The 26,772-nt window shown below is 41.6% G+C and overlaps 1 protein-coding gene across 2 annotated transcripts in view; it reads right to left on the bottom strand.

The window, feature by feature from the left end:
* Window positions 1-361: 361 nt before the first annotated feature.
* The window catches only part of NATD1 (N-acetyltransferase domain containing 1), a 57,013-nt gene continuing 30,602 nt past the window's right edge, over window positions 362-26,772 (bottom strand). Inside the window, exons 2-4 of one of the 2 annotated variants that reach the window (XM_051999629.1) lie at window positions 17,304-17,422; window positions 13,940-14,081; window positions 6,643-6,741 (exon numbers count right to left, since the gene is read on the bottom strand). In XM_051999629.1, coding sequence (XP_051855589.1) covers window positions 13,971-14,081; window positions 17,304-17,422 — 230 coding nt within the window. In that variant the 3' untranslated portion in view covers window positions 6,643-6,741; window positions 13,940-13,970. Of the gene's footprint in view, window positions 6,742-13,939; window positions 14,082-17,303; window positions 17,423-26,772 lie in introns of both variants that reach the window. The other variant, XM_051999620.1, reaches the window with a different exon arrangement.

The raw sequence follows: 26,772 nt of genomic DNA on the forward strand, positions 1-26,772 counted from the left end.
AACCAGGCTATTGCAGTCATCCAGGTATGAAATCTGTAACTGTGGACTCCTTCATTAGAGATCTCTGCTTTTCTATTTGTATCATGGCACTTAGTATCAGCTTTGCATATATGGCCAGCACTTAATAAACATTTTTACATTTTATTTATTCAATTTCTCTGAGCCTCCGACAACTCTTTAAGAATGTAAATTATAGACTGCCATTTGCCTGCGTAAAATGAATTTGCACTCTGAGGACATTAGACCTCTTGATTTTCAGGGTTCACATAAAGGATAACTGGATCTTTCATCCCCAAGGAGCTTTCAGGCATTGATGGATGAAGGGTATTTTTTTGGAAGTCATCACCAGAACTGCAGACAATTAAATCACACCTTTTTATTAAACTGTATTCCATGCAATAACGCTCATAACTTTTAATAATGACAAAGGGAGAGGGCAAAAGACCAATCGTAGCCAAAAGGTCATGGGTCACAGGTCCTGAGTAGGAAAGGCACATGATTGACCACTTAATTCAACATAACAAAAGAAACCAGGGCACAAAGGGAAATACACCAGGCTGACACATTGAAAAAAAGAAAATTTCAAGTGAGTTTGACTCGGAAAAAAACTTTAGGGGGGGTAATCCTTGTTTCCCCCCCTGTAATTTTCCTCTTTCATCTCATTCTGAGCTGAGTCAGCTTTGATCCTTGACATACAAGGGAATCTGACCTTACCTGACCTTCCACCTAAGACTGATGAAGAATGTTTACAAGTATTTTGGGAGCTCCAACCCTTTCCCCTCTACCCCCCAGGACTCCTTAAATTTCCTAACGAGTCCTTGTACAGGACTCTTAGGGACAAGTCAAGAAGGGAAAACGTTGAGAGTGGGAAAGGCAGAGAAGAATTCAGCACCAAAAATTTGAAAGCTTTAGCCAGAGCCCCAAGGGGCAGCCCCAAGGGCATGGGGTGGTGAGGATTTCCAGCATTAATCAATAACTAGGGTTTGTGAGGTGAGGTAGGTTCACCTACGTTGGGCTTCCAAGTGGAAGGAGAGAAAGGAAGCAGTCCAGTGGCAGCAACCAGAAAGGCCTGAGGAACCTTGGGCTACATGACATTCTTCACTGAGTTCTTTTGTGCATATTCCTTACCTAGGAAACATTTCTTTCCCTCCGTTCACCTTCTATCAGTTGACCTAAATGTAAAGTAGGGATAGGGGCTCAGAGAGGAAGACTGAGTGTCCTTTACATGGAAGCCATCCTTCCCTTTTGGAAACCTTTATGCTTAGGGAAAAGTTGGTGCTAGACTTTGGCCCTGAAAGGTGAGGAAATTTTCAGCAAAAAAGTTTTGTCAAGAAAGAGATTCAGTGCCCATGAAGTGGTCATCCCCTTCTGGAGGGCAACAAGACAAGGGAGCACTGGAGCCTTTATCTAGACAGAAGCATCTTCCTATTCTCACAGGTTTGGGGAAGAATGAAGTGGTCCACGGCTGCTCCTAGTAGGCGAGACAAGCTGGGGATCAGGTAGCCTTTGCTAAAATATTTAGGCTATGATATTCCAGCCCTGGATCCAGGATCCAGCCCTGGGTAGAGGCCACTTCTCCCAGAACAAAGTATGGAGTGTTACATCCTCAGACAATTCAGAGACCTGCTTGGTAACCACTGGGGAGGAGGGGGGGACAGGGTCTTCCTCATCTGCCTTCATCTACTCCTTGTGCTTAGCAAACAGTATGCTACTAGACTTCTTCCTATTACCCATCCCAATGGAAGACAGAGAAGTGGGGCAGGGAAAGAGCCCTTCCCTGTGGCAGACTAAACTGTCTGCATTTAGTTATCTCTTTAAATGGTATTTTTAAAAAATTGTATACTTCAAAGTATATTAAAGCCTGCTAGTTGTCAAATGTCAACTCTGCTTATTAGAATGCATGGTAAGAGGCTGGAAGGAATGGGGACAAGACCAGCAGCATTTAAATTATGGAGATTTTATCAACTTAGTTTGGATTTTGCCAGTACAAACTGCCTCAAGGTTTATAGCTATAAATTTATTAGTTTGAGGAAGAGAGAATAATCCTTGGGAAAATATTCCTAATAAACATGATCTGGGAACCACACAGAGAAGTATGAGCAGAAGAGGGCTGCCATTTTCCCCTCTTCTTTTCTCTTCAAGGCAGCCAATACCAGTTTGAAAGGAAATCTATTCCCCAGAAAGGAGTGAGTTACTAAGGAAGATCTATCCCAGTGAAGAGACAGGGAAATGAACTCGAGGCTCAGGGGTGATTTGACAATTCCTTCTTCTTTGCCCCCAGTTCTCCCTTTGATGTTACAGAAATTTGATTGAATTTAATTCTTCATACCTGACTTAAGAAGGGGAGGACTGAAGAAGCACAATTAAAATGCAGACATGCTGCAATTCTTAGGAGATAAATTTGGGAAGAATCAGCCCCTTGAAAGGTGGCAGCCTCAGCCCCACTTTGGGCTCTCTCTTGGCACGAGACAGTCACAGCAATGCTGGATAGCTACCACCATGCCAGGAATAATTCACAGTTGCTTTAAGGCAGGGGGCCCTCCTTGAACTTGAGCAGTAGAAAAGCTGAAAGCTTCATCAGCAGGAATTCAAGGCAAAAGCCATCTATGAAGACAAACCCCTGGAAGTGCCTTCCAGCATTCTGTGGGTCGGGGACCAGTGACTCAAGAAGACTTACCCATTCTGGGTATGAGCCAAGATGCCCCCATGTCCATTCAAGTACTAAGGTTTTTTTTTTTTTTTTTTATTGTCCATATATTTTTAAAAAGCAGAGTCACCATTAGCACACAGGGTGGTCAGCTTAGGTTCAAGTTATCAAAGAACAGGGATTAAATGCAAGGATTTGTTGCAGATTTTATACTATTCCCTCACTCATGCCATATCTACTGCTCTCATCTGTCCTGGGACTCCTGCCAAACTTGCAGGTGTAGTGGACGCTCAGGGCAAGGCCCTGCAAGTAGCAAACACCAATATTCCATCATGCTGGTCCACACTCTCCTCCCGACTCCCTGAGGTGGGTAAATAGTCATTTCTCCCTTTGATGTGTCATGGAGAGAAAGAATGGTTTTCATGATGCTGCCCATCATTACAAAAGATCTCGGGGAATTGGGGAAGGGGCTCAAAGGGAGGATGTTCTAAGAAGCTGCAAAAGAAAGGGGAGAGGGAGGTAGCATATACCTGCGTGGCAATCTTTTGCCCCTAGGTCTTGCTGCCAAGGGGGTTTCTTAGGGAGCTGCTGCCTACTTAAGCTGGCTTTTTGAGGTTTCTGCCTCACCAAGGCGCTTGCTCAGAGTGGAGGGAAGGAAGTGTGCTGACCCTGATGTTCCCCCCTGGACCCAGAGCCTGGAAAGCACCATTTTTTTAAACTGGATGCGAGTAAGCTGTGTGTGTATGTGTTTGCAAAGGGGAAGAAGGAAGGCATCCCAGCCCTAAACTCCACTTTCTATTAATCAGTCCTTATTCCCACCACTTTTTCCTCTGCTTCTGAAAGCTTTTACATACAACTTAACATTCCAGGGGCTTTCCTGCTTTCCCTGACTGGGTCTAACCTGTCCAGGACTCGCCTTCCTGCTGGAAGAAGCAGGGACACCCCCCACTGACAATACCCAGTCTGTCCCATCAAAGGCAGTGCCATGTCATGACCTGCAGAGGTATGTGGAGGGCAGAACTGAGTAAAAGAGGGTTAAGGTGTACCTATGGCTTCATCCCTTGCAACTTCCTAGAAGGCTGGGGATGAAGAGGACGTGTCCTGAAACAACCTCTTCCACAGAAGGATGCACAGCAGGGAGCAGCAGTTAGGAGTGTGGCACCTTTGCCACAAGGCCTGCAAAGGTGCCCATCACAACCACCTGCAGCATGAGAGATTTATTTGTATCACCAGCCAGCACTGAGCACCTGCAGCTGATGACTCTCAGGACCCCTATGTGTCTCCTTTTGGGAGCCTTGGAAAGTAGGGGATGGAGGGAGGATGTTTCCATACAGACTAGTGATGAGAGGGAGGTGGCCCTGCAGTGCCGGGACTAGTGCAGGCAAATGGAAAATAGGTCCTGCCTTTTAATTTAAACAATGCTCACACTGAAACCTAAGGCCCAGTCTGAGCTTTCTACTCATCCCATCTCACTGCCAACTTTTCTGACCTAAGTCACAGCACGGTCAGAGTAGGAGATTCGTTAGAGCAAAAATCTTCAGGTACTCTTTCCCCTTGCTGCTTCTTTCCTTCTCTCCAACTCTTCCCCCTCCCTCCGCCCCCCCCCCCCATGTCCTAGAATTCTGGATTAGGGTAATAAAAACTCCTACCACCACTAATACATATACTCAGCACCAGGCTGATTTCCTTGCACACTTGGGGATGCAATATCCACAAGAAGTCTCAATTTGATAGCATTTAGTCCTATTGAGTTTCCTATTCAGGCCCAGGATCCCCTTCATCTTGGGATGTCAAGAGTCTGATCTCATTTGTCACAGGGAAGAATAAGTCACCTAGCTAGGGCCTGAAGCCCCCAAGGTCCTTCCCTTAGGAGAAGCCTATGAACAGGCCGCCAGAGCAATTTCTCACAGAAGTAAGCACCATTTCCCCCAGCCCATCCTTATCAGCTTTACTTCTAATGTAGCTGCCTCTTCTGCCAAAGACCAGAAGAAAGGCAGATATAATACTGAGCCAGTGAATGAAAGAAGTAGGAGAGGAGGAGTTTGGGAGATCTGATCTAAGTGCTACTAGTGACAGGGATGGGGAATGGGATGAATTGGCTTTTCCTTTCTCTGAGAGGAAATACTGCTCAATGATTAACTCACCCAGGCTGTGGAGGGACAGACAGAAGCACAGCTTTGTCCACTAACATGGATTACTGATGTCTCCTGGCACAAAGGAAATATCCTTTGGGAGTGAGACTCGAGTCTGGAGATTGGGTGCCAGACTTTGACACTCCATTCAACTACTTCCAAGCCATCAGCATGATGTCCTAACTCAAAGCCCATTTTTTAAGCAGGCAAGATAAAGTTCTGTGGAAGGCAGAGGTCACAAAGCTGCTGAGCTTGGTCTCAGCTTGGTTCTGCTGCAGGCCAGCAAACAGCTGGGAAGTTGCACTCTCAATAGGGAATGGGTAGGGGGCGTGGCAAATTTTAGGACTGGATGGAAGGAAAATGACAGAGAAGAAATAAGGTCTGGCACAAGGTCAACCACATCGAATGGAACCAGTCTCCATCCAGAGAACCCTACGACAGCCACAGTGGACCCTCCTCTGACGCGTTTACCCAATATGCTCATACAGGGAGGTGTGCACTTATGTGCCTGTGTTTATTTGACAATGCAGGATAGTTTAAACTTTAGCTGAAGATCTCTTTGTTGTCTTTTTCTTTTTTTTTTTTTTTAATTAAATAGGCCCCCCGTGCATCATTCTGAAAAGAGAAACTACCTCTTGTGCTTTACCCACCTTTGGTCTCAGATGGCTGGAGGAGGGAATTGTGAAGGGATTAGGAGGTGAGGGTGGCATCTGGGACTTGGCGCACCAAAGCTAATGGAGAGAGACCCTAGTGCTGCTTATTGCTCCTAGATTCAAGCCACCATATTTAAAGGGAGAAAGAGAGAAAAAAGGATGAGAATTCAAAAGAATGTGGAAGACTGCGAATCAAAAATTGTCCATCTGAAGACACAGTCAAGTTAACTTCCTGCTCCCTGCCTCTCTCCTCAGAGGGAAAAAAGAAAGGGAGAGATGCATTATTCCTAGGTTGGCTCCTAAGATGGCCACTGATAAATTCCCTTCCTCTTCTTCTCGTAGTCCCTCACCCCACAGCAGTAGAACATGAACCTGGGTCTCAGCTTATAGCAGGCAGGGAAGTGGGCGTGCACCCGATTCCTGCAGCTTATTGGCGTAAGCCCATAAGACAGCCATGTCCTCTTCCCACTCGGAGGAGACGTGGGCCAGAACCTGCTTTGATGAATCCATTCCTGGTATATCCCCTTGACAACTGGTGACTTTTTTTCCTGAGGGATGGGAAGGAAGAGCACTATCTGTCCCCCTTCCGACTCCTTTCCCTGCCCTTCTCATCTTCTTCCCTGTTTCCCTTTGCAACAACAAAGGGAAGATAGAGCTAGGAGGGCTAAACCGTCCTCCCTTGCCCTGGTAAAAATCCAGTGGTTGACAAATGTCTTGCTTCCAGACCTAAAAAGGAAGGGAGTGATGGTCCTTGAATCAAGCCCAGGAGGCGATGAAGGATGGGAGGGGAAGAAACCCAAACCAAACTAAATAACTGCCCCAAATCCTTTCTCCAGGTACCGCTCTGGTAGGACAAGGAGGCAATAAGATTCAAACAGGAACACTATCTCTCCCCGGTTTCCACGGCTCCTCAGGAGGACGTGGCAGAGAGCTGGGAGGGCAGAAAGGAGGGACGTGGGAAACAGCCCCATGGCGGCCATAGTTGGTCCCCAAAGCACGAGGAGGGGCAGCTCCCCTATGAGGTGTTCAAGCGTCCTTAGAAAAATAATTCTGAGTCCGTTCCCTGGCAGGGAAGATGTTTCCTGAGACCATACGGAAGCAAAGGCCGCATTGAACAATCAGGAACAGAGTGCTGGTGAGACAAAGAGAGAGGGAGACTGAAGGAGCAACCCAGGCTCTGTCAGGGCTGGGATTAAGGCTGCAAACGTTCCAGGTACTGGGGCAATGGGTTTTCCTTGACATACTTCTGAATGTACCAGCAGGTCAGATGGGCTTTCAGATCCTCCTCCACTACAAAGTCCAGGGCAGCCTTGGAATCCGAGGGGAGAGAAAAACAAAACAAAATGGAAAATATATCATCAGCATCCAAAACCATTAATCCATTTAACATTATTTTGCTGAATATGATTAATAATGGAGGAGAATATTAATTATGATGATTGTTGGCATTTCACATGGCATTTTAAGGTTTACAAAGTACTTCACAAATATTCACTCATTTTATCCTCTGGCCAGTGCTCTATCCACTGCCCCACCTGGATGCTTCTATTTATGTGTCAGCCAACGGCAGAGACAGTTTGGGGCAAGCGGAACTGCTTCCCACGCCTCTGTGACCTGCTTCAAGGTCAGTAGTTGTCTATAGTTGTCTCAGAGATATTTTGAGGCTATCTTACCCCACATTCCCGCCCCCCCCCCACTTTCCCAGAATGACTCCAGGTCTCCAAGCAAAGGCAAATTGGGAAGGACCAAAAAGGGCAGAGCTACTATCATGAAATAGTAGGTCAAACCTGGGTTATTTACTTTCATTCTTACTTGCCTTATACCCCAATTTCCTTTCACTGGGACGTCTAGTCCTTTGGAAGCGTCTAAGGTATGTAGGGGAAATCTGAGACACGCTATCTCTTGATGTCAGTAAATCCCCCCTCCTTCTTGAAAGGGCTGCCATGTGCTTGAGACTCTCTAGAATACTCCCCTTTTTCCTCTCTTCCCCCTCTCCCCCACTACCCTGACTCTATTCCTCACTGGTGACCCTCTCCTCAGGCCCACCATTTTGGGAAGAACATTATATCTATATGTATATATCTCACTTATATTTAGCTTCTTTTCAAAATCCTCCTTGTCTTCACTGCTCAAGTGACACTGCACTTGTACCGTTGCACAAGTATCATTCCTTATCCTCTACTTCTTCATGAATTATCTCAATATCTCCCCCTCTCCCCCCATTAGAAACAAGTTCCTTCTGAGTAAGACTCTCATGCTTGCTTCTGTTTACGTTCCAAGTCCTTAGTATAGTTCCTGGCATACACAGACACAATAAATGCTTTAACTTTAAAAAGCAAAAGAAGGGATTAAAGTTGTATCTGTCAGGTGATCTTGACTGTAACAGGCTTATCAATCAGAGCTAGACAGAGTATTACTCACTCTCACTTTACAATTGAAGAAAATTAAAGTTCAAGCCCAGGATCATATAGGCAGCAAACAGAGCTATGGTGGGGATCCCCTGCTTTAAAAGAAAAAAAATCTATTTGCTAAAAAGAAACCAAATTATAATTATGATGACTGGTATGGGTCTCAGAAAAACATATATGGAAAAACATATCTTTCTCTTTTTGACTGAGGGAGAATATGGGAACAGAACATTATATATTTGTCAAATGCAGTCATGGAATCAATTGTGTTTTTATAAGAAAACCTTCATTGAGGGGGGTGGTAGGTCAGAGTTTTAATTGGAAATGGCTATGATATTTTAAAAAACAAGTTGTTCTCTCTTTAAAAAATATAATAGTCACTGTTAAATAAAACTCCAGCACTTATACATTACCTATTTCATACTAGACACTGCTAAGCACTTTTACAAATATTATCTCATTTGATCCTCTCAACAACCCTGCGAGATAGATGCTATTATTATCTCCATTTTATACACGATGCTTTCTAGGAAGAGATAATGGAACAAAGGCTCAGTCCTTTAGCTAGCATGTACACAGATTTGCAAAGCACTTCACAAATTTGATCCTCACAACAACACTGGGAGGGAGCTAGTGTTTTTAGTAGTTTCCCATTTTACAGATGAAGAAACTAGTATAAGCCTGAGGACAGATTTCAACTTGGATCTTTCTGATTCTGGGCCCAGCACTCTAAGCACTGTTCTACCACCTGGCTCTATGAAATGGTCTTACTTGGGCTCCTGTGGCTCCCGTACAAGCCATATACCGGTATGTGAAACAATCAGGGTAACTGAACGGCACAATTTATTGCCAGGTGATGGAAGCTCTCAGTATAAGGAAAGAATGTTAGGAATAATCAAACCATTCTATACAGTCAAACCTCAATTAAACTTAACCAACCAGAACTTGTAATTTATTGGAAGAGTGCGCACGCGTGTGTGTGTGTGTGTGTGTGTGTGTGTGTGTGTGTGTGAGAGAGAGAGAGAGAGAGAGAGAGAGAGAAAGGAGGAGAGAAAGAAGGAAGGGGAGAAAGAGAGAGAGAGAGACAGACAGACAGAGACAGAGATAAGGGGGAGGGAGAGAGAGTAACTCAGCTTTGCAGGAAAATTAAACATTATAAGAAAAATGAACTGACATCAATCATTTTTAAAAAGTAACTTGCATGATATTTTGGGGTCAGAATGCATGTAACCCTAACAAGTCACATCTTCAGTTAAATTCAACAATCATTGGGTCTAGTGCTGGGTGTAGGAGAGAAGAAACAAAACATTCCCTGTCTTCAAGAGGTTTGCATTTTATCCAGGAGAAAAAATATGTATACAAATAACAATAATGTAGACAAAATAATGGGAGGGGAATAACTGCTAAGGGGGAGGGAGGAGAAGGTGGCACTTGAGCTAAGCTTTGAATGGAGGAATTCCAAAGTGCTGAGGTGAGGAGGGAGATGTAGGGGGACAGACTGCCTGGGTGAGAGATGGAATACTGAAGACCACAGGCAAACTCCAGCAGGCAGGGATTGCATTATTTGTTGTGTTGTCTCTCCAGGACCTAACATGGGGTTTGCATAGTGCCTAGTAAATGCTTTTTGAACGGAATGCAATCTACACAACTGTTTACTATTTTCAATATGCATACTCAGTTACAAAAACCACACATCTTGTTAGTAATGCTCTCCATAACGATGACCTTAAGGCAAACCAAGATCATACTCCATCCTCCCATTAAAAATAATTCAATGATGTTCCACATACTCTAATTACTATGCAGGAAAGCACAGGGGTACACTTTAGAAATAAACATTCTCAAATGAAGGTTGAAACAAACAAAAATGTCCTGGTTAAATCTCTCAGCTAAAATTTAAAAAAAAAAATATACATATATTTTATATATATAAGTGCTTGGTATTCTCTTGGTATATTCTCCTATGGTCTCATTTCAACAGCTTCCTATTCCTGTTCTTCCTTTTGTAGGGGCTGGCTGCTTGATACTGATCAAGCAATTAATTGAGCATTTATCTAGCGTTCACCATGTGTCAGGTGTTAGGGATATAAAGACAAGATCTCTGCCTTTCAAGGAGCAAACACTTATCAGGAGAGATAACATATGTATGTGCATGTGCGTAGGTATGGACAAATTAAAAAAACAGATACAAGGTGATTTTGTGAGCAAGTCTGTAGCAGCTGGGGGAAGCCAGAGAGGAAATTCAGGAAAGAGTTGATTCAGAAGGAGGTGCTTGAGACAAGCCTTGAAGGAAATCCCCATCCCCATCGCTGCAAAGTAACCCATCTATCCCAGTCAATAGGGGAAAAAACCCAGAAATCAGAGAAAGTATGCATCGGAGAATATATATCAGACAATTCAGGGCACAGGAGCTCTTTCATTGGGAGTGATGGAAATTCAATATTCCAAGAAATGAATGTGAACAGTAGGTACATTCGGGCATCAAGGACAGAGATTGCAATGGTCTGGAGGCAGGATGTTGGAGTGTCTTGTATGAGGAACAGTAAGAAAGCCATTTTGACCAGACTACTGTATTCAGGCTGGTAGGTAGAAGAAAAGACAGAGTGTCAGACCTGAAGTCAAGAAGACTCAACTTCTTGAGTTCGAATCTGGCCCCAGACACTTGATCCTGGACAAGTCATTTCACCCTGTGTGCCTCAGTTTTGCTCATCTGCAAAATGAGCTGGAGAAGAAAACGGCAAACTACTCCTATATCCTTGCCAAGAAAACCCCAAACAGGGTCATGAAGAGTAGGACTGGAATGATTTAACAACAAACATAGTGTGCAAGAAGAAGGGTAACATGAAATAGGCAAGAAAGGTCTGTGAAATGTTGGTGGAGTTGTGAACTGATACAACCATTTTGGGAACAACTTGGAACTATGACCAAAAAAGTTATGAAACTGTGCATACCCTTTGATCCAGCAGTGTTACTACTGGGCTTATATCCCAAAGAGATTTTTAAAGAAGGGAAAGGGACCTGTATGTACCAAAATGTTTGTGGTAGCACTTTTTGTAGTGGCCAGAAACTGGAAATTGAGTGGATGCCCATTAATTGGAGAATGGCTGAATAAATTGTGGTATATGAATATTGTGAAATATTATTGTTCTGTAAGAAATGACCAGCAGGATGGTTTCAGAGAGACCTAGAGAGACTTACATGAACTGATGCTGAGTGAAGTGAGAAGAACAAAAAGAACATTGTACATACCAACAAGATTATGGGATGATCATCTGTGATAGACTTGGCTCTTTTCAATAATAAGGTGATTCAAGGAAATTCCAATAAACTTGGGATGGAAAATGCCATCCGCATTCAGAGCGAGAACTATAGAGATTGAAGCATAGTTTTTTGCTTGTTTATTTCTTTTTCCTGTTTTTTCCCCTTTTGGTCTGATTTTTTTCCTTGCACAACATGATAAATATAGAAATAAGTTTAAAAGAATTATACATATTTAACTTCAGATTGCTTACTGTCTTGGGAAAGAGGGAGGTAAAAGGAGGGAGAAAATTTGGAATATAAGGTCTTACAAAAAATGAATGTTGAAAACTATCCTTACATGTATTTGGAAAAATAAAACACTATTGAGAAAAAAAAGGTATACTGAGGCTGGGCTATGAAATGGAGATGAAGTATTGATATGCTATCATCATAGATGAAGGGACTAGTTGAAGGGGGAAGGGAAGGAGAGAGGAGAGACAGGGACAGACACAGACACAGGCAGACAAATAGACACGCACGTGCGCACGCACATGTGTGCATACATGCACACACACAGACTTGTAGGACAGAAAAGAAGCCCAGCAGCAGCTGAGTTACAGCAAGGCTCAAGGATTCTGTGGCTGAATCTCCCCTGGATAAAGGCTATTCTACTCTAGTTCTAGCCCAATTAGATAGTAAGGTCCATTTAATGATCTGAGTGTGAAAATGATTGAATGAATATGGTCCAGGAACCTGAAATTGAGTAATGGCAGAAGAAAGGAGAGGAGAGAAATGGAAAAGAGATTGAGACTGAAGATGGTTTATGGGTTCTGCTTATTCAAGAACATCACCAGATATGGCCAAGGCTCCCTGGGGATGGCTCAGTGGAGATGAAGAAGGCACAGGAAAAAGAGGGGGCTGGTAGATGGCACAGTAAACAGAGTGCCACTTTGCAATCAGGAGGATCAAAGTTCAAATCTGACGTTAGGCACTTACTAAACTGTATGATCCTGGGCAAATCACTATAAGCCTGTTGCCCTCAGTTTCTTCATCTGTAAAAGGAGCTGTAGAAGAAAATGACAAAACCACTGCAGGATATCTTTGCCAAGAAAACCCCAAATGGGCTCATGGAAAATCAGACAGGACTGAAAAAACTGAACAACAGACTGTAGACCTTTGTATTTCTACACTCACTGTAACTACCACAGCTGTCAAGTAATCACAGGTTCCTTCAAACTAATGGCAGACAGAGGCAGCAAAGAAATGGATAAATCCTTTATCTGTCCTCTCTAAGAATCAGGAGAGAATTGGGTTCCAATTCTTCCTAAAATTGTGGGTTGCCTATGGATAGATATCCAGCTGTATAGACAGTTGGGTGGCCATTGGCAGGCCACTTATTGTGGTTAAACCTCAGTTTCTTCACAAGCAAAATGGGAATTCCAGCCTTGGAGTACAATCTAAGTCTCCGATATTTTAACTACCAGTCTCTGAAAAAGGCAACTGAAAAGCCAGGAAGAAAAAATCAAACACTATTTAAGGTAGAAAAATGCTAGGTTTTTAGTCCCCAGTCACAGGATTTAAATCCCTTCCACAGTCTGTTTTCCTAGGACTAAAGTGAGTCAGTTAAGTGCAACAAGAATTAACTGCCTGTTCTGCCAGGTACTTCCAAGACAAAAAGGCAAAAGAAATGCTCCTGCTCTCCAGTTTACATTCTATTAGAAGAAAATAACTTAGATTAGTAAACACAAAGCAACTTGGGGGCTATACTAGCAATTGAGTGTGATACCAAAAGGCCAGGTGTGGGAGGTGGGGATCAGAAGAGGAGGTGACAAGGGAGGGAGAGCAGGCCTTCTAGGTAGGGGGCAGCCTGGACTGGCTCCCTACCTCAGTATGTTCCCTCTCCTATCCACGCTCCTCCACCCAGATGCTCAACTGTCATTCCTAAGAGACACTGCTGAGTACGTTCCTCCTTTCCCTACTTGTGCTAAATGTTGGGAAACAAAGGGAGGCAAAAGACAGCTTCTACTAGTTGTCACTTTACTTCTGTTTTCTCATCTGTAAAATGGCATTAATAACAGCACCTGCTTCCTGGGTTTGCTGTGAGGAAAAGATGAGGTAATTCTTATCTAAGTGCTTGGTACACCTTAAAGCTTTACACTAATGCTATTTGTTACTGTAATAATATAGGGTATCCCAAAAGTCTTAGTGCAGCTAAGGGCTGCTGGGTGGTGCAGTAGATTGAACGCAGGCACTTGGATTCATGATGACCCAAATTCAAATTGGCCTCAGACACTGAGACAGACACACCTCCTATTAGCTGTGTGATTCTAGAGAAGTCATTTAAGTTCTGCCTGCCTCCGTTTCTTCCAACTGTAAAATGCAGATAATAAATAATAGCACTTTTCTGGCAGAGTTGTTGTGAGGGTTAAATGAGATGATATTTCAAAAAGTGCTCAGCACAGTACAGTGGCCCATACCAAGTACTATGCAAATGTTGGCTATTATTGTTATCATTACTGCAGTTTTAAGCTTTAATGGTTGAACACTGTACTAAGACTTTTGGGACACCCTGGACATGTATGGTGGGAGGAGACCACGGAGGCCGGCTTTGTTCTACAAACCAGGAGACTGAGACCCAAGGAGGCACAGAACCTGCATTCAAACTCAGCAATAATAACTGACATTCTACATTTAAGTCTGAGCTCCCACAACTACCCTGTGTATGGCAAAGTATTATTATCTCCATTCTACTACGAAAAAACTGAGGGCAAAAACAATTAAGTGATTTTCCAAGGGGCTAGCACTCGAACCCAGTTCTTCCCGACTGTAGCCACTGGGGCTCTCCAAGGAGCAACTCACCTTGAAGGCTTCAGTAAAAATTCTTTATAGGCTAAAGAAAAGTTGAATCTTCCTCTAAAGAGAGAAGAGCCATCAGCTGTATGTATCTGTCTCCTCTCAAGCAGGGGTTAAAGGGCTGAACCTGTGATGTCTTCCAGCACAGCTACAGTAATGGAGCAAATCAACCCAGATGCAGGGCCCGTTCCCACCAGGAGGAGAAAGAAAGAAAGAAGTGACAGTACCAGTAACACCGCCATCAGTCAGTCAGTCAGTCATCAACATCTATTAAACACCTACTGTGTGCCACCAGGCACTATGCTAAGCACACCCCATGCACTTATTTGGCACTTTTTGGTTGGAGATAGCCCTGGGGGGTACATTATCTCCTTTTAAATAATAGTCAGCATTAAAAAAAAAAATAATAGCTGGTATCTGTCTAGTACTCTAAAGCTGTCATTATCTCATGAGGCCCAATTAAGTGACTTAACCACAATCACAGATTCGGTTTATGATAAAGTTGGAATGTGAGCTCAGGTCTTATGACTTCAGATCCAGTGTGCTTTGCATTTATGCCATACCTCCGGCATCTGGAGAAGGAAGATAACAAACAGCCCCAGCGTCTGAGAGATTACACACAAGGTTTCTGGTGGTGGCTGGGATGAGGTCAGACTCAGCTCATCTATTTAGCCCATGAGCCAGGCTTGGGTCACCTGGATCCTTCCTACCCCCAGCCACCTGAAAATCAGAGAGCCCAGTGCAATTCGGTCTCTGCCTCTGAGAAACGAAACAGAAAACTTCTGACCCTTTATCCCAAAAATCAGAACTGATGATTCATTTCACCTATATTTAGAGATATGATAGTAACTCCCCTCCCAGCAATCTTCTCAACAGCTTCTCCAGGTGCACGGCCAGAGACAATACCCTGAAGGTTTTAAACTTTCCATCTCTAGAAACTGCTCAATGGTGACTCCCCTCCAGGGTCCACTATCTCAAGAAGGCTTCAAATACACTTCAGATTTCTTGCTGATCCCCTGCTGTCTTTGACAATTTCACCAAATGTCCTGCCTTCAAGATCCCTCCTTCCTGCCACAATCCAATGAATTCTACCATTGTTCCCGAAAACCAAGTGCCAATCTACTCTCCTATAAGTCCCCCGTTCCCAGGAACTTTCCAAGAGTGACCCTCCCTGAATATCTACTTTCCCATAGGTGTTTTCTCCTCCTATTAGAATTTGAGTTTCTTGAGCTAGAATCCATTTTTTAAAAATTGTATCCTTAGAATTTTGTAAAAGTTTCTTGATTGATTGTTTGATAAATGCATTTTCATGTATGCACCCAGTCATTCATTTCCTTCTATCTTGAGAGAGAAAAGGAAAATAGAAAAATTATTTAGACAAAAAAGACGGGGGGAAAATAAAGTTGAATGATTTACAAATATCTCACCTAAAGTTAGACAAGAAACAGAAAGATCTGGGAAAGAAAATTCAAATGTTTCATTCATTCCCACCTCTTTTTAGCAACTCATAGACAATCCAGGCTCTGGATACCACAATCCCACATCATTCCACCTATGGCAAACAGAGATAGGATTAAACTAATCTAAATTATTCACTCTAAGAGTTGTGTCTCTAATTATCCACTCAGTAGACCCATTTCCTCTATTTATTCATGGAGCTTGGGTTTCTAACGTAGGACTCAAGCTTTGTTTTGGACTAAGATGGCAGCAGGGTGGCTATTCACTGGAAAGTTCTGTCTCTCCAATGGAGAGCTCTGTAAGTACCAAATGCTTCTGCCAGAATGGGGCACTGATGCCCTCGAGGTGGGCAGGTTGGCTTTCTCCTGGATGAGTCAGTTTGTTAAATGGTTTCCTCTTCATGCAAAATTTAAAATGGTTGGCCATCTACAGTTCTGTCGCTCAAATCAGAGGGGTTTGGGTAAGGTTCTGGCTTCATTGTTGTCACCCACAATCAGTCAAAGAAATCCCATTATCTACATGAATCTCAAAGCCTAATGAGCTGGGCTGTCTTGGTCTGATTTTCCCAGCAAAATCCTTCAGGGGGCAGGTAGGTGGTGAGGTGGATAGAACACCAGCTATGAAGCCAGAAGGACCTGAGTTCAAGTCCAGCTTCAGACACTTACTAAATACTAACAATTGCTTCAAGAAAAAAAAAAAAAGTAAATAAACCCTTTGGTCATGGCATTTGGTTCCAAGACTAGTTAAAACAATCCATCACTCATAACTTTGAGATGATTCTGAGGACTCCAACATTTCTTGGGTACCTTAGTACTCTAGCACCTAACACCACACAGCAAATGCCCTGAGGCATTTATTACAAGGACTTTTTAAAAAATTAAATTTTATTTTATTGTTTTTCTCTTAAGTACTTTTGAGGATGGGATTGTTGAAGCTTTAGTATCCAATTTGCTCAATTCCCCATAATGCTTCACCTTGGCTAAGGGCTGAGGTCTGAATGGTAACAATCAAAAAACCAACATTTATGAATCCTCTACTCTGAATTAGGCACTATGCTGTGTGCTGAAAATACAAAGTAAAAAAAACCAAATCATCCCTCACCTCTAAGAATTTACAATCGAACTTACATCTTTTCCACCTTGATCCTGACTTATAGAACCTTCCAATCTAGTCTGAAAAGGACACCAAAATTATTACAGCTATTTTAAAGCACCCACCTGGCAACAGCATAAAATTACTGCCCTCACTCATTGTGCCTGATTGAGGATTTTTAAACAAGCCATTTCAGCCTGAACAATAGCCTTCACAAAGGATGATTTTTTAAAAACCATTTTATATCCCAAAAAGCTTGATCCTGGAAAAGAGATAAGAAAAATGTATCTCTTTCTCTTTTTTGCAGAAGTGGAAGAGTATGAATATAGAATAGTATATATACTATCAGACTCAGTTGATGTGTTGATTGGTTTTGTTGAACTACCTTTCTTCCTCCTCCCCCTTTTTTTTCTTTTGAAACAAAATATGTAATTTTAGTTACTATTTTATTAAATAGGAATTAAGAGTGGACCTGGGCCAGAAAAAACAGAAGTAGATTCTGAATAACAAAGAAAACTTGGATGAAGGAAATCTAGCATGGAAAAAAAGTCAGATTACCAAGAGCTCTGGGGTTAGAATTTAAAAAAAAAAAAAATCAAGGTTGAAATCTCTGTTCTCTTTGCCACTTGCAAGCTTAGGCAAATCACTTTATCTCCAAGGGATTCAGTTTCCTCCTCAATAACAAGGAAGATGGTGGTCTCCCTGATCCTGGGATTTTATTTTCTCCTCTCCTGAGCAACTCCCAAATTCTTCCCTCTAAAAAAGATGACCTTGTGCATATCATTCCTTGGGGAAGTCTGGAAGGCAGAGCTGGTAGTACCTTGGCTAAGTGTTTGGCTATTCCTCTCCCTCGATAGGAGTCAGGGACTTCTGTGTGCTGCAGATCCACAATCCTCTTCCCCACATACTCGTAGAGCAGGACTGCCCGGTCATGACAACCTGGAGAGCAGAAAGAGACAGAGATCAGTGGAGATGGTCCATTTTGACAGGCCCTTCATTTAACCATGGTTGACAGCAGAGATTTAAAAAATACCCAAAGGAATCCATTCATTCATTCATTCCTACCCTCACACTCTGTCTGTCTCTCTGTCTCACACACACACACACATACACACACACTCACACACACACACACACACACACACACACACGCACTTCTTGTTCCTTGGTCCATGCTCACAACTACATAGGACTGAGTGGGAGAATTTCTATAGATTCTCTCTCCAGAGAATTAGAATGGCATGTGGAGGTCATGTGTTCAATCCTCTCACTTTTGCAGACAAGGAAATCTAATGGATTTGTCCAACATCAATTAGGCATCTGCACTGTCAGGACTTAAATCAAGGTCCTACAACTCCAAATCCAGTGTTCTTTCCACTGTGCCATGCTTCTTGCCAGTGAGGCTGAACCAGAGAAATTTAATTCAACATGCATTTGCTATTCTGGCACTGAGGATACAAAGACAAAGACCAGAATAGTCCCTGCCCTCAAGAGACTTACATTCTATTGTATACATATACACAGATAATAGAAAATACATGTAAGCAAATCATAGTACAATTTTTTTTTTGCAAAGTATCTGAACCAATCTTCCTTTTCCCCTCCCTCATTTCTTCTTCTTTCCCTCTTTATTCCTTCTTCCCTTCTTCTATCCTTCCTTCCTTTCTTTCTTTCTATGGCACGCCTAATTTTCAAGACCCTGAATTCTTCAGCTCCCTTAATTCTGGGTCTTCATGATGGCAAGAGACTGAAGTCATAATGTCAATAAACAATCACCTGACAAGCATTTATTAAGCACCTGCTAAACCAGCTAAACATCATACTATTTCTGCGGCACAAGAGAAGCAATGAAACAGTCCCTATTCTACAAGGAGGTTACTTTGGCACCTCAGCTAGAGTAACTGTAGGTAAGGTATAATAGCACTGACCCCTGGGGGAGGGATATAACCCAATCTAAAGCAAGGAACACTCCTGGAATTGTGCCAATAATGAGGAACAGGTCAGGAAGAGGGGAGACAAGCTGGGTTTTCATTTTCACCTTAGACAATCTATTAAATTGCACAGCCTCATTTATCTCCTTTACAAATCCATAGACCGTCTCTTGGTCCTCAAGCCTACCTCCCAGGCCTGGCTGAGCATGAGGAAGAGTCTGTGTGAGAAGCACTTCAAGTTCCCTGGAGAATGGCTCCACAAATACCCAAAGAGAGATTTCCTTGATAATTAAGCTAAAACAAAACACTCTGGAAGAAAGTCATTATCTCCCATTGTTGGGAAGGCAACAGCTCTCCATGGGGGCACAGAGCCCTTCAGATGGGGTGACATCTGGGAGGGTAGGGCAATGCCAAATGGTACACGCAGGGGCTAGCAGAGGGTAATCTTGCTCCTTGAGTGGTTTAATACAGTACATATAATGCAGAGAGATCAGAGAACACTCTGTGTCTTCTGTGACAAAGCGCCTTTGTGAAGGAGATGGTACATCCCAGGCAGGAGGGATCGTAGCTTACATCTTTAAGTGCATGAGAAAAATGTAAGTGAAGACTGGATTGCATTGTATGATGGGCTCTCGGGGAGGGAAGCAAGACCAAGAGTACAATGTTCTGGTGGAGAAACACAAGCTCCCTCAACACCCTAAGAGAATGAAATCTTTCCCAAGTCATTCCATTCTTCCCAAACAGGAGAACCAAGATGAACATAGCTTTTGGAGGGGGGTTTGGTGGGGAAGAGAGACTGGAAGGAGGGAAGAAGTTAATTATAAGCATGAAAGGGAGCATGATAGGATAGAAAGAACACTGACTTCAGAATGAGAGGCTCTCAATTCAAATCCCTGCTCAGCCCCTTAGCTAGCCTTTATATAGATTAGCAAAGTCCTCCACAAATTGGATCCTCACAATAATCTTGAGAGGGAGATGCTGTTACTATTATTCCCATTTTACAGATAAGGAAACGGAGGTAGCCAGAGGTTACATAAGTTTGCCTCACACAGCTAATAAGGGTCCTGAGACAGGATTTGAACTCAGGTATTGCTGACTGCTGATCCAATGCTCTGTGCACTATGCCTCTTAGTTGCTGGTGTAGCCTTTAAACAAGTAATTGAACCTCTCCCCATCTTTAAAATGAAAAAGGTTGGACTAGAGGATCTCCAAGGTGCCTTTTCCACTCTAAATCTGTGACTGTGCTGTGGAATGGAACACTATCATAAGTATAAGAGTTAATCAATCAACATATGTTTACTACATTGTTATTATGGACCAGGAGGCAGCTAGGTGGATATCTATGGATAGAGCACTGGGTCAGGAAGCCCTAAAATCAAATGTGTCCTCAGACCCTCACCTGGGCAAATCACTTAACCCGTTAGAGAAGGAAATAGCAAACCACACTTTGCCAAGAAAACCCCTTACAGGATTCACAAAAGAACTGGACAGGACTGAATAATAATTATGCACTGCGAATGCATAAAGCAGGAAAAGATAGTCCCTGCCCTCAAGGAGCTTATATTACAAGGGGGAGACTAACATGCAAACAAATAAACACAAAGCAAGCTACATACAGGGTAAATAGGAAACAATTAACAGAGGGAAGGCACTAGAATTCATAGGGGTTGGGGAAGACTTCTGGAAAAGATGGAATTTTAGTAGGCACATAAAGGAAGCCAGGGTGGAGGGAGGAGAAACAGTCCAGACACAGGGGACAGTTGGGAGAAAATGCCTGCAGCCGAGACAGACTGATCATGGAACAGCCAGGAGGCCAGTGTCACCATCTCAAACAGTACATAGTCCAACTTTGTATGGTGGAACTCTTTGTCAGTCTGATGAAGCCTATGGATTTTTTCTTAGAATGATGCTTTTTGTTTTGTTTTTAAACATTAGATCTTTTAAAACTCTGCTGGATTTAAAAAGTGATCACACACTGATTGTTACTGAAACTTAGATCCCTTCTGTTTTCCACTTGTATGACCCAGGCAACCTGGTGGTCCCCTATTTCTGGGCGTTTAATAAAACTTGGTGGAATGCCCAATTGGCCCAGACCACAGCAGCTTAGAGCTTCCTGACCTCAAGAGATCCATTAGCCTTAGTCTCCCTTGTATCAGGGATTGCAGGCTTGCGGCCATGATGCTCAGAACAGTGATATTTTTAAATGTCTTTATATAAATACTGGTTGCAAAGTAAAAAAAAAAATTATACTGAAGTACAGTTAGTAAAATTATCTTAAAAAGCAAACATACACTTTAAATATATCAATAACATATTGCTTGCCTTCTCAATGGGTGGGGAAGGGGCTGGAAAGAAGGAACTCAAAATTTAAAAAAAATTAAGATTTTAAAAAAATGTATGGGTAAATCTGTAATGAAATAAAAATATATTTAAAAAACAAACAAACAAAAAAGAGTTTACAGATCCCAGTCTAAGGACCCTTGGCCTTCCTTGTGGGTTGCAAAGCAAACCTCATTATTAAACCATATTTATAGAAGATGGAAGGCCTGTTTTACAGAAAGGTTATTTGTCTTACAAGAGGATTCCTTTAGTAGTTTAATGCCTCAAACAGATTTAAAATCTAACTCTAAAAAATCTCACTATGGTGAAGCCTCTGGCCTCTCAAGGGCTGTATCTCAGCAAAGTACAAATTCTGGCTGGGCCTATCAGCATGGAATGTTTTTTAATCCAGGCCTGGTGACTGACTATAGATCACATCACCTGAGGGCTTGCTGACAGGGCTACTCATCCCCAGACCAGATGTAGGATGATGAATTTTCCCTTCCAGTATAAGTCTTGAAAACCATTCTACTAAGTCATAGAGGGTAATCTGCACTGGTGGAGAGTTAATTACACTGACAAAATCATGGGACTTCTGAAAGAAATATTTAAAATTTGATTTTACGTAGTGTTCTTTCTGTCATAATTAAAATCTATGGATTCAAATCCTCTTTTTTTTTTTTATTATAACTTTTTATTTACAAGTTATATGCTTGGGTAATTTTTCAGCATTGACAATTGCAAAACTTTTTGTTCCAACTTTTCCCCTCCTTCCCCCCTCTCTCTCCCCAAGATGGCAGGTTGACCAATATGTGTTAAATATGTTAAAGTATAAGTTAAATTCAATATATGTATACTTGTCCAAACAGTTATTTTGCTGTACAAGAAGAATCGGACTTTGAAATAGCATACAATTAGCCTGTGAAGGAAATCAAAAATGCAGGCGGACAAAAATAAAGGGATTGGGAATTCTATAGAGTGGTTCATTGTCATCTCCCAGAGTTCTTTCCCTGGGTGTTCATTACTGCTCTGTTGGAACTGATTTGGTTCATTTCATTGCTGAAGAGGGCCATGTCCATCAGAATTGATCATCATATAGTATTATTGTTGAAGTATATAATGATCTCCTGGCCCTGCTCATTTCACTCAGCATCAGTTCGTATAAGTCACTCCAGGCCTTTCTGAAATCATCCTGCTGATCATTTCTTATAGAACAATAATATTCCATAGCATTCATATACCATGACTTATTCAGCCATTCTCCAACTGATGGGCATCCACTCAGTTTCTAGCCACTACAAATAGGGCTGCCACAAACATTGTTGCACATGTGGATCCCTTTCCCTCCTTTAGTATCTCTTTGGGATATAAGCCCAGTAGTGGTAACTTGGTACTACTTGTAGTAGTACCACTACAGTAGTAATAATACTGCTGGATCAAAGGGGATGCACAGTCTGTTAACTTTTTGAGCATAGTTCCAAATTGTTCTCCAGAATGGCTGGATGTGTTCACAATTCCACCAATAATGTATCATTGTCCCTGTTTTCCCACATTCCTTCCAACATTCGTCCTTGTCTTTTCCTGTCATTTTAGCCAGTCTGACAGGTGTATAGTGATATCTCAGAGTTATCTTAATTTGCATTTCTCTGATTAATAATGACTTGGAGCATCTTTTCATATGGCTAGAAATAGTTTCAATTTTTTCATCTGAGAATCGTCTGTTCATATCCTTTGAGCATTTATCAATTGGTGAATGACTTAAATCCTCTTTTTCTAATCAGAGAATTATAGAATCGTGATTTTGAGCTGCAAGGGACCTAAATTAGCACTAAGTTTAATGTTTCTTTCAAAGATGAGAAAAATTGCGGCTCAGAAAGGCTAAATGACTTAAGACAAAGTCAAACAAAGTCAGATCTTTAAATTTTCAATGTGAGCATTTACAACTTGGAAATCAGCAAATATTACAAATCAGGGCCTGATTTATTGTTTTGATTATCTGCACTTAAGAAAGTATGGAGAAGTATATTAATAATGCAGATAATCCGGGGACCTGGTCTTAGTTTCCTTCTCTGTAAAACTAGAGGGTGGTAGAAAATAACCTTCAACGTCTCTTCCAACTCAAATTCTAATGACCCTACAATTCCATAGACTTGGGATGGAAAATTCCAGTTACAGATGGAGGAAACATATATGGAGACTACATATAGACTGACGCATAATATTTTTTAGTTTTTGTTTGCTTTCTTCTTTCTTATGATTTTTCCCTGATTTTGTCTAATTTCTCTTGCACAACATGACAAATATGGAAATTTTTTTTTTAATTGCACATATTTAACCTATAACATTACTTGCTGTCTTGGAGAGGGGAAGGAAGAGAGGGAGGGAGGAAAATTTGGCACACAAAGTCTTACAAAAATGAATGTTGAAAACTATCTTTACACATATTTGGAAAATAAAACACTTTCAAAAATTAAAAAAAAAAAACCTATGACCCTAGTAGAACATAAAAGGGTAAAGGGCATCTGGTTCCTTTGCCATATGAAGATCATTAAAGGAACTGGAGGTGGTTTTAATCTGGAGAAGGGAAGATTGAAGGTGAGGGTGGGGAGTATAGGAAAGGTTGCCATACTGAAATGAAAGGGCAGTGGTAACAGATTCAAAAGACACTAAGGAAGTAGAATTAACATTTTTAATTTAACTGACTCTGGGGATAAAGATAGAGGGAATCTGGGTTGTGAACCTGGGGCACTAAAAGGATGGATGGTAGGGACCTGAAGAGAAATAGGAAAATGTGAATGAGAGTAAGTTGATCATTGTAGGGGTTTGGAAGGTATAGGTAGAAGTGGGAAGAAAAAATAATGAATTCCATTTTTGACATGTTGAATTTAGGTGCTGATGGGAATGCTAGAGATGAAGGCAATTTGATGGTATTCCTGAGCAAGGTTATAGTTAAATAATAAAAATAACAGCAAGCATTTATATAGTACCTACTCTGGTCTCAAAGCCATATTTGAATTTAGTCTTCCTGATTCCAAGCTATCTGCCCTCTATCCAGGGAACCACCTAGCTCTCATATACTTAATCATCCTTCTACATACATACAAACTATTAATAGATCCCCTGAACTTTTCTTTTTGAATTGTCATATTTTCCAGAAACATTGGACCCTGAGCATGCAGGAGATCCCGAATGGGTCAGGATGATGAAGGCACTTTCCCCACCTCCAACCAACTGGCATTTTTTAAAATATATATATATATATGAGAGAGAGAGAGAAAGCACGTGCGAACTGTTTTGTCTGCTTAGAAAAGAAAGAAGAGCAGTCATAATGGAGACTTGGGAAACATATCTGGTTAGTGGGTGGAAGACAGATATTGATCCAGCAAGAGACTAAGGGGGACTTGTCAAACAGGTCTTTAGGAGAACCAGAATTGTGGCTCAGGCCAAGAGAAGTTCAGGGAGGGGAAAGGATGCAGAAGAGGGGCTGTATTATGGCATCAAAGGTTGTAGAGATGCTTTGTAGTGGCCAGAAACTGGAAACTGAGTGGATGCCCATCAATTGGAGAATGGCTGAATAAATTGTGGCATATGAATATTATGGAATATTATCGTTCGGTAAGAAATGACCAGCAGGATGATTTCAGAAAGGCCTGGAGAGACTTACATGAACTGATGCTAAGTGAAACGAGCAGGGCCAGGAGATCATTATATACTTCAACAACAACACTATATGATGATCAATTCTGATGGACCTGGCCATCCTCAGCAATGAGATGAACAGTTCCAATGAAGCAGTAATGAAATGAACCAGCTACACCCAGCAAAAGAACTCTGGGAGATGACTAAGAATCATTATATTGACTTCCCAATCCCTATATTTTTGCATGCCTGCATTTTTTATTTCCTTCACAGGCTAATTGTACAATATTTCAAAGTCTGATCTTTTTGTACAGCAAAATAACGGTTTGGACATATATACTTACTGTGTATCTAATTTATACTTTAACATATTTAACATGTATTGGTCATCCTGCCATCTAAGGAAGGGGGTGGGGGGAAAGGAGGGGAAAAATTGGAGCAAAAGGTTTGGCAATTGTCAATGCTGTAAAATTACCCATGCATATAACTTGTAAATAAAAAGCTATTAAAAATTTAAAAAAAAGTTATAGAGATGTTAAGTAAAATGGAGCTGGAGCAAAGGCCATTGGACTTAGGACCCAAGGTATTATTGGTCATGTGGGTGAGAACAGTTTCTATCAAGAGGTGAGGCTGGAAGCCTAATTGTAAAGGGGTGAAGAATCAAGTAGGGAGAGAAGAAAATGGAAATTAACAAGTATATCGGTCTTTTTCTAGGGGCTAGACTACAAAAAGTGAATAATTATTGGACAGTCATCTTTGGGCATGGAAGAGTTAAAGGAAAGTCACAAGCTGTACATAGAGATCTGTTGTCTCATGTACAATTTTCTTTCTCTGTTTTACTATTTGATGAAAACATCTATTCTATTTGTTGTTAGGTTCAGAATAAAAAAAATAATTCATTAAAAAAAGGATCTGTAGAAAACAAGGGACATGAGAAAAGATTGAAGAGGAACAGAGCAGGAGGAGAATACATTAACTAGCTGATTAGGTTAGCTAGATGGTTAAATCTCAAAGAAGGAAGGAAGGCAGTACAAAGAAATGTCAATCTAGCAAGCCCATAAAACTAGCTGTATGATCCTAGGTGAGTCACTTTACTTTGTATGCCTCAGTTTCCTCATCTGTAAAATAATCTGGAGAAGGAAATGGCAACTTATCTTAAGTGATTTGAATCCCCCAATGTGGTTATTAATTTAAATTCACACACTATTTGTGAACTAAGTCAAAATATAATTGGGAAATATTTAACAAAATAGATCAAAATAAGAGAGATAATATTAATTTGTGGTTTTTTAAGTCAACATGCAACTCATGGGGATCCATTTCTATTTAAATTTGATACCAGTTGACCACAGCAGGTGTTTTGAATACAGAGTCAGGAAGACCTGGGTCAAATCTCAACTAGCCATGTGAGTCTGAACAAGTCACTAGAATTCTTGACGCTTCAACTTTTCTCCAGAAGTCAACTATCAACAAGCAAAAGAAAGTAACTAAAAATTAAGGGATTTCTGGAGGGAGTCAGGTTTCCATAAAGTTTGAGATGGAAAAAATGGAAGAAAAGGAAGCTTAGTATGAAGGGAAGATCCAGAGAACAAGAAGGGCTGAGCAGAGAAATATATGGATTGGAGAAGAGTAAGGATAAAGTATGATAGAAAAAGTATGATAGAGTTGGTATTTTTGTGGTTCAGCATATGGTGCCTGAATGACAGGGATTAAAGGAAAACTCAGGAATTTGCTAGCCATTGGATGAATAATTAAATGACAGACTGTTGCTACTCAGTCATTTCCAACTCTTTGTGACTCCATTTGGGATTTTTTTTTTTTAAACAAAAGATACTGAAGTAATTTGCCATTTTCTTCTCTAGCTTATTCTATATATGAGGAAATTGAGGGAAACAGACTTAAGTGATTTGTCCAGGTTCACACAATTAGTAAATGTCAGAGGCAGGGTTTGAATTCAGGAAGCTGAGTTTTCCTGACTCAGGTCCAGAGCTTTATTTACTGGGCTATCCATCTGCCCCACTCTGTGATGACAGAAGACCCTATTAAATCCCAATTAAACAGCAAAGAGACTGCCTGACTTAGGCACTTGCATATCTGCAAATAGCAAGGAACATTTGCCTTCTGATGCCAGAGGCCAGGGCCCCTGGTCCTGGACTCTTATCACTAAGAGACCTACAATCTGAGCCCTAGTGGGGTCCAGAGGGCTGGGGCATGACTACTTACTTCAGACATAACAATGAAGCAGGGCAAGGGACCAAGCCTTTATTAAGCACGTACAACCATGGGCTAAGTGCTTTACAAATATTACCTCATTTGATCCTCACAGCAGCCCTGGGAGATGGCTGCCATTATTATCACCCCCAGCTAATGGCTTTGGAAATTGAGGCCCTCCATTTTCAG

This window comes from Antechinus flavipes, chromosome 1 (assembly GCF_016432865.1).
Source record: "Antechinus flavipes isolate AdamAnt ecotype Samford, QLD, Australia chromosome 1, AdamAnt_v2, whole genome shotgun sequence".
NCBI classification, from domain to species: domain Eukaryota; kingdom Metazoa; phylum Chordata; class Mammalia; order Dasyuromorphia; family Dasyuridae; genus Antechinus; species Antechinus flavipes.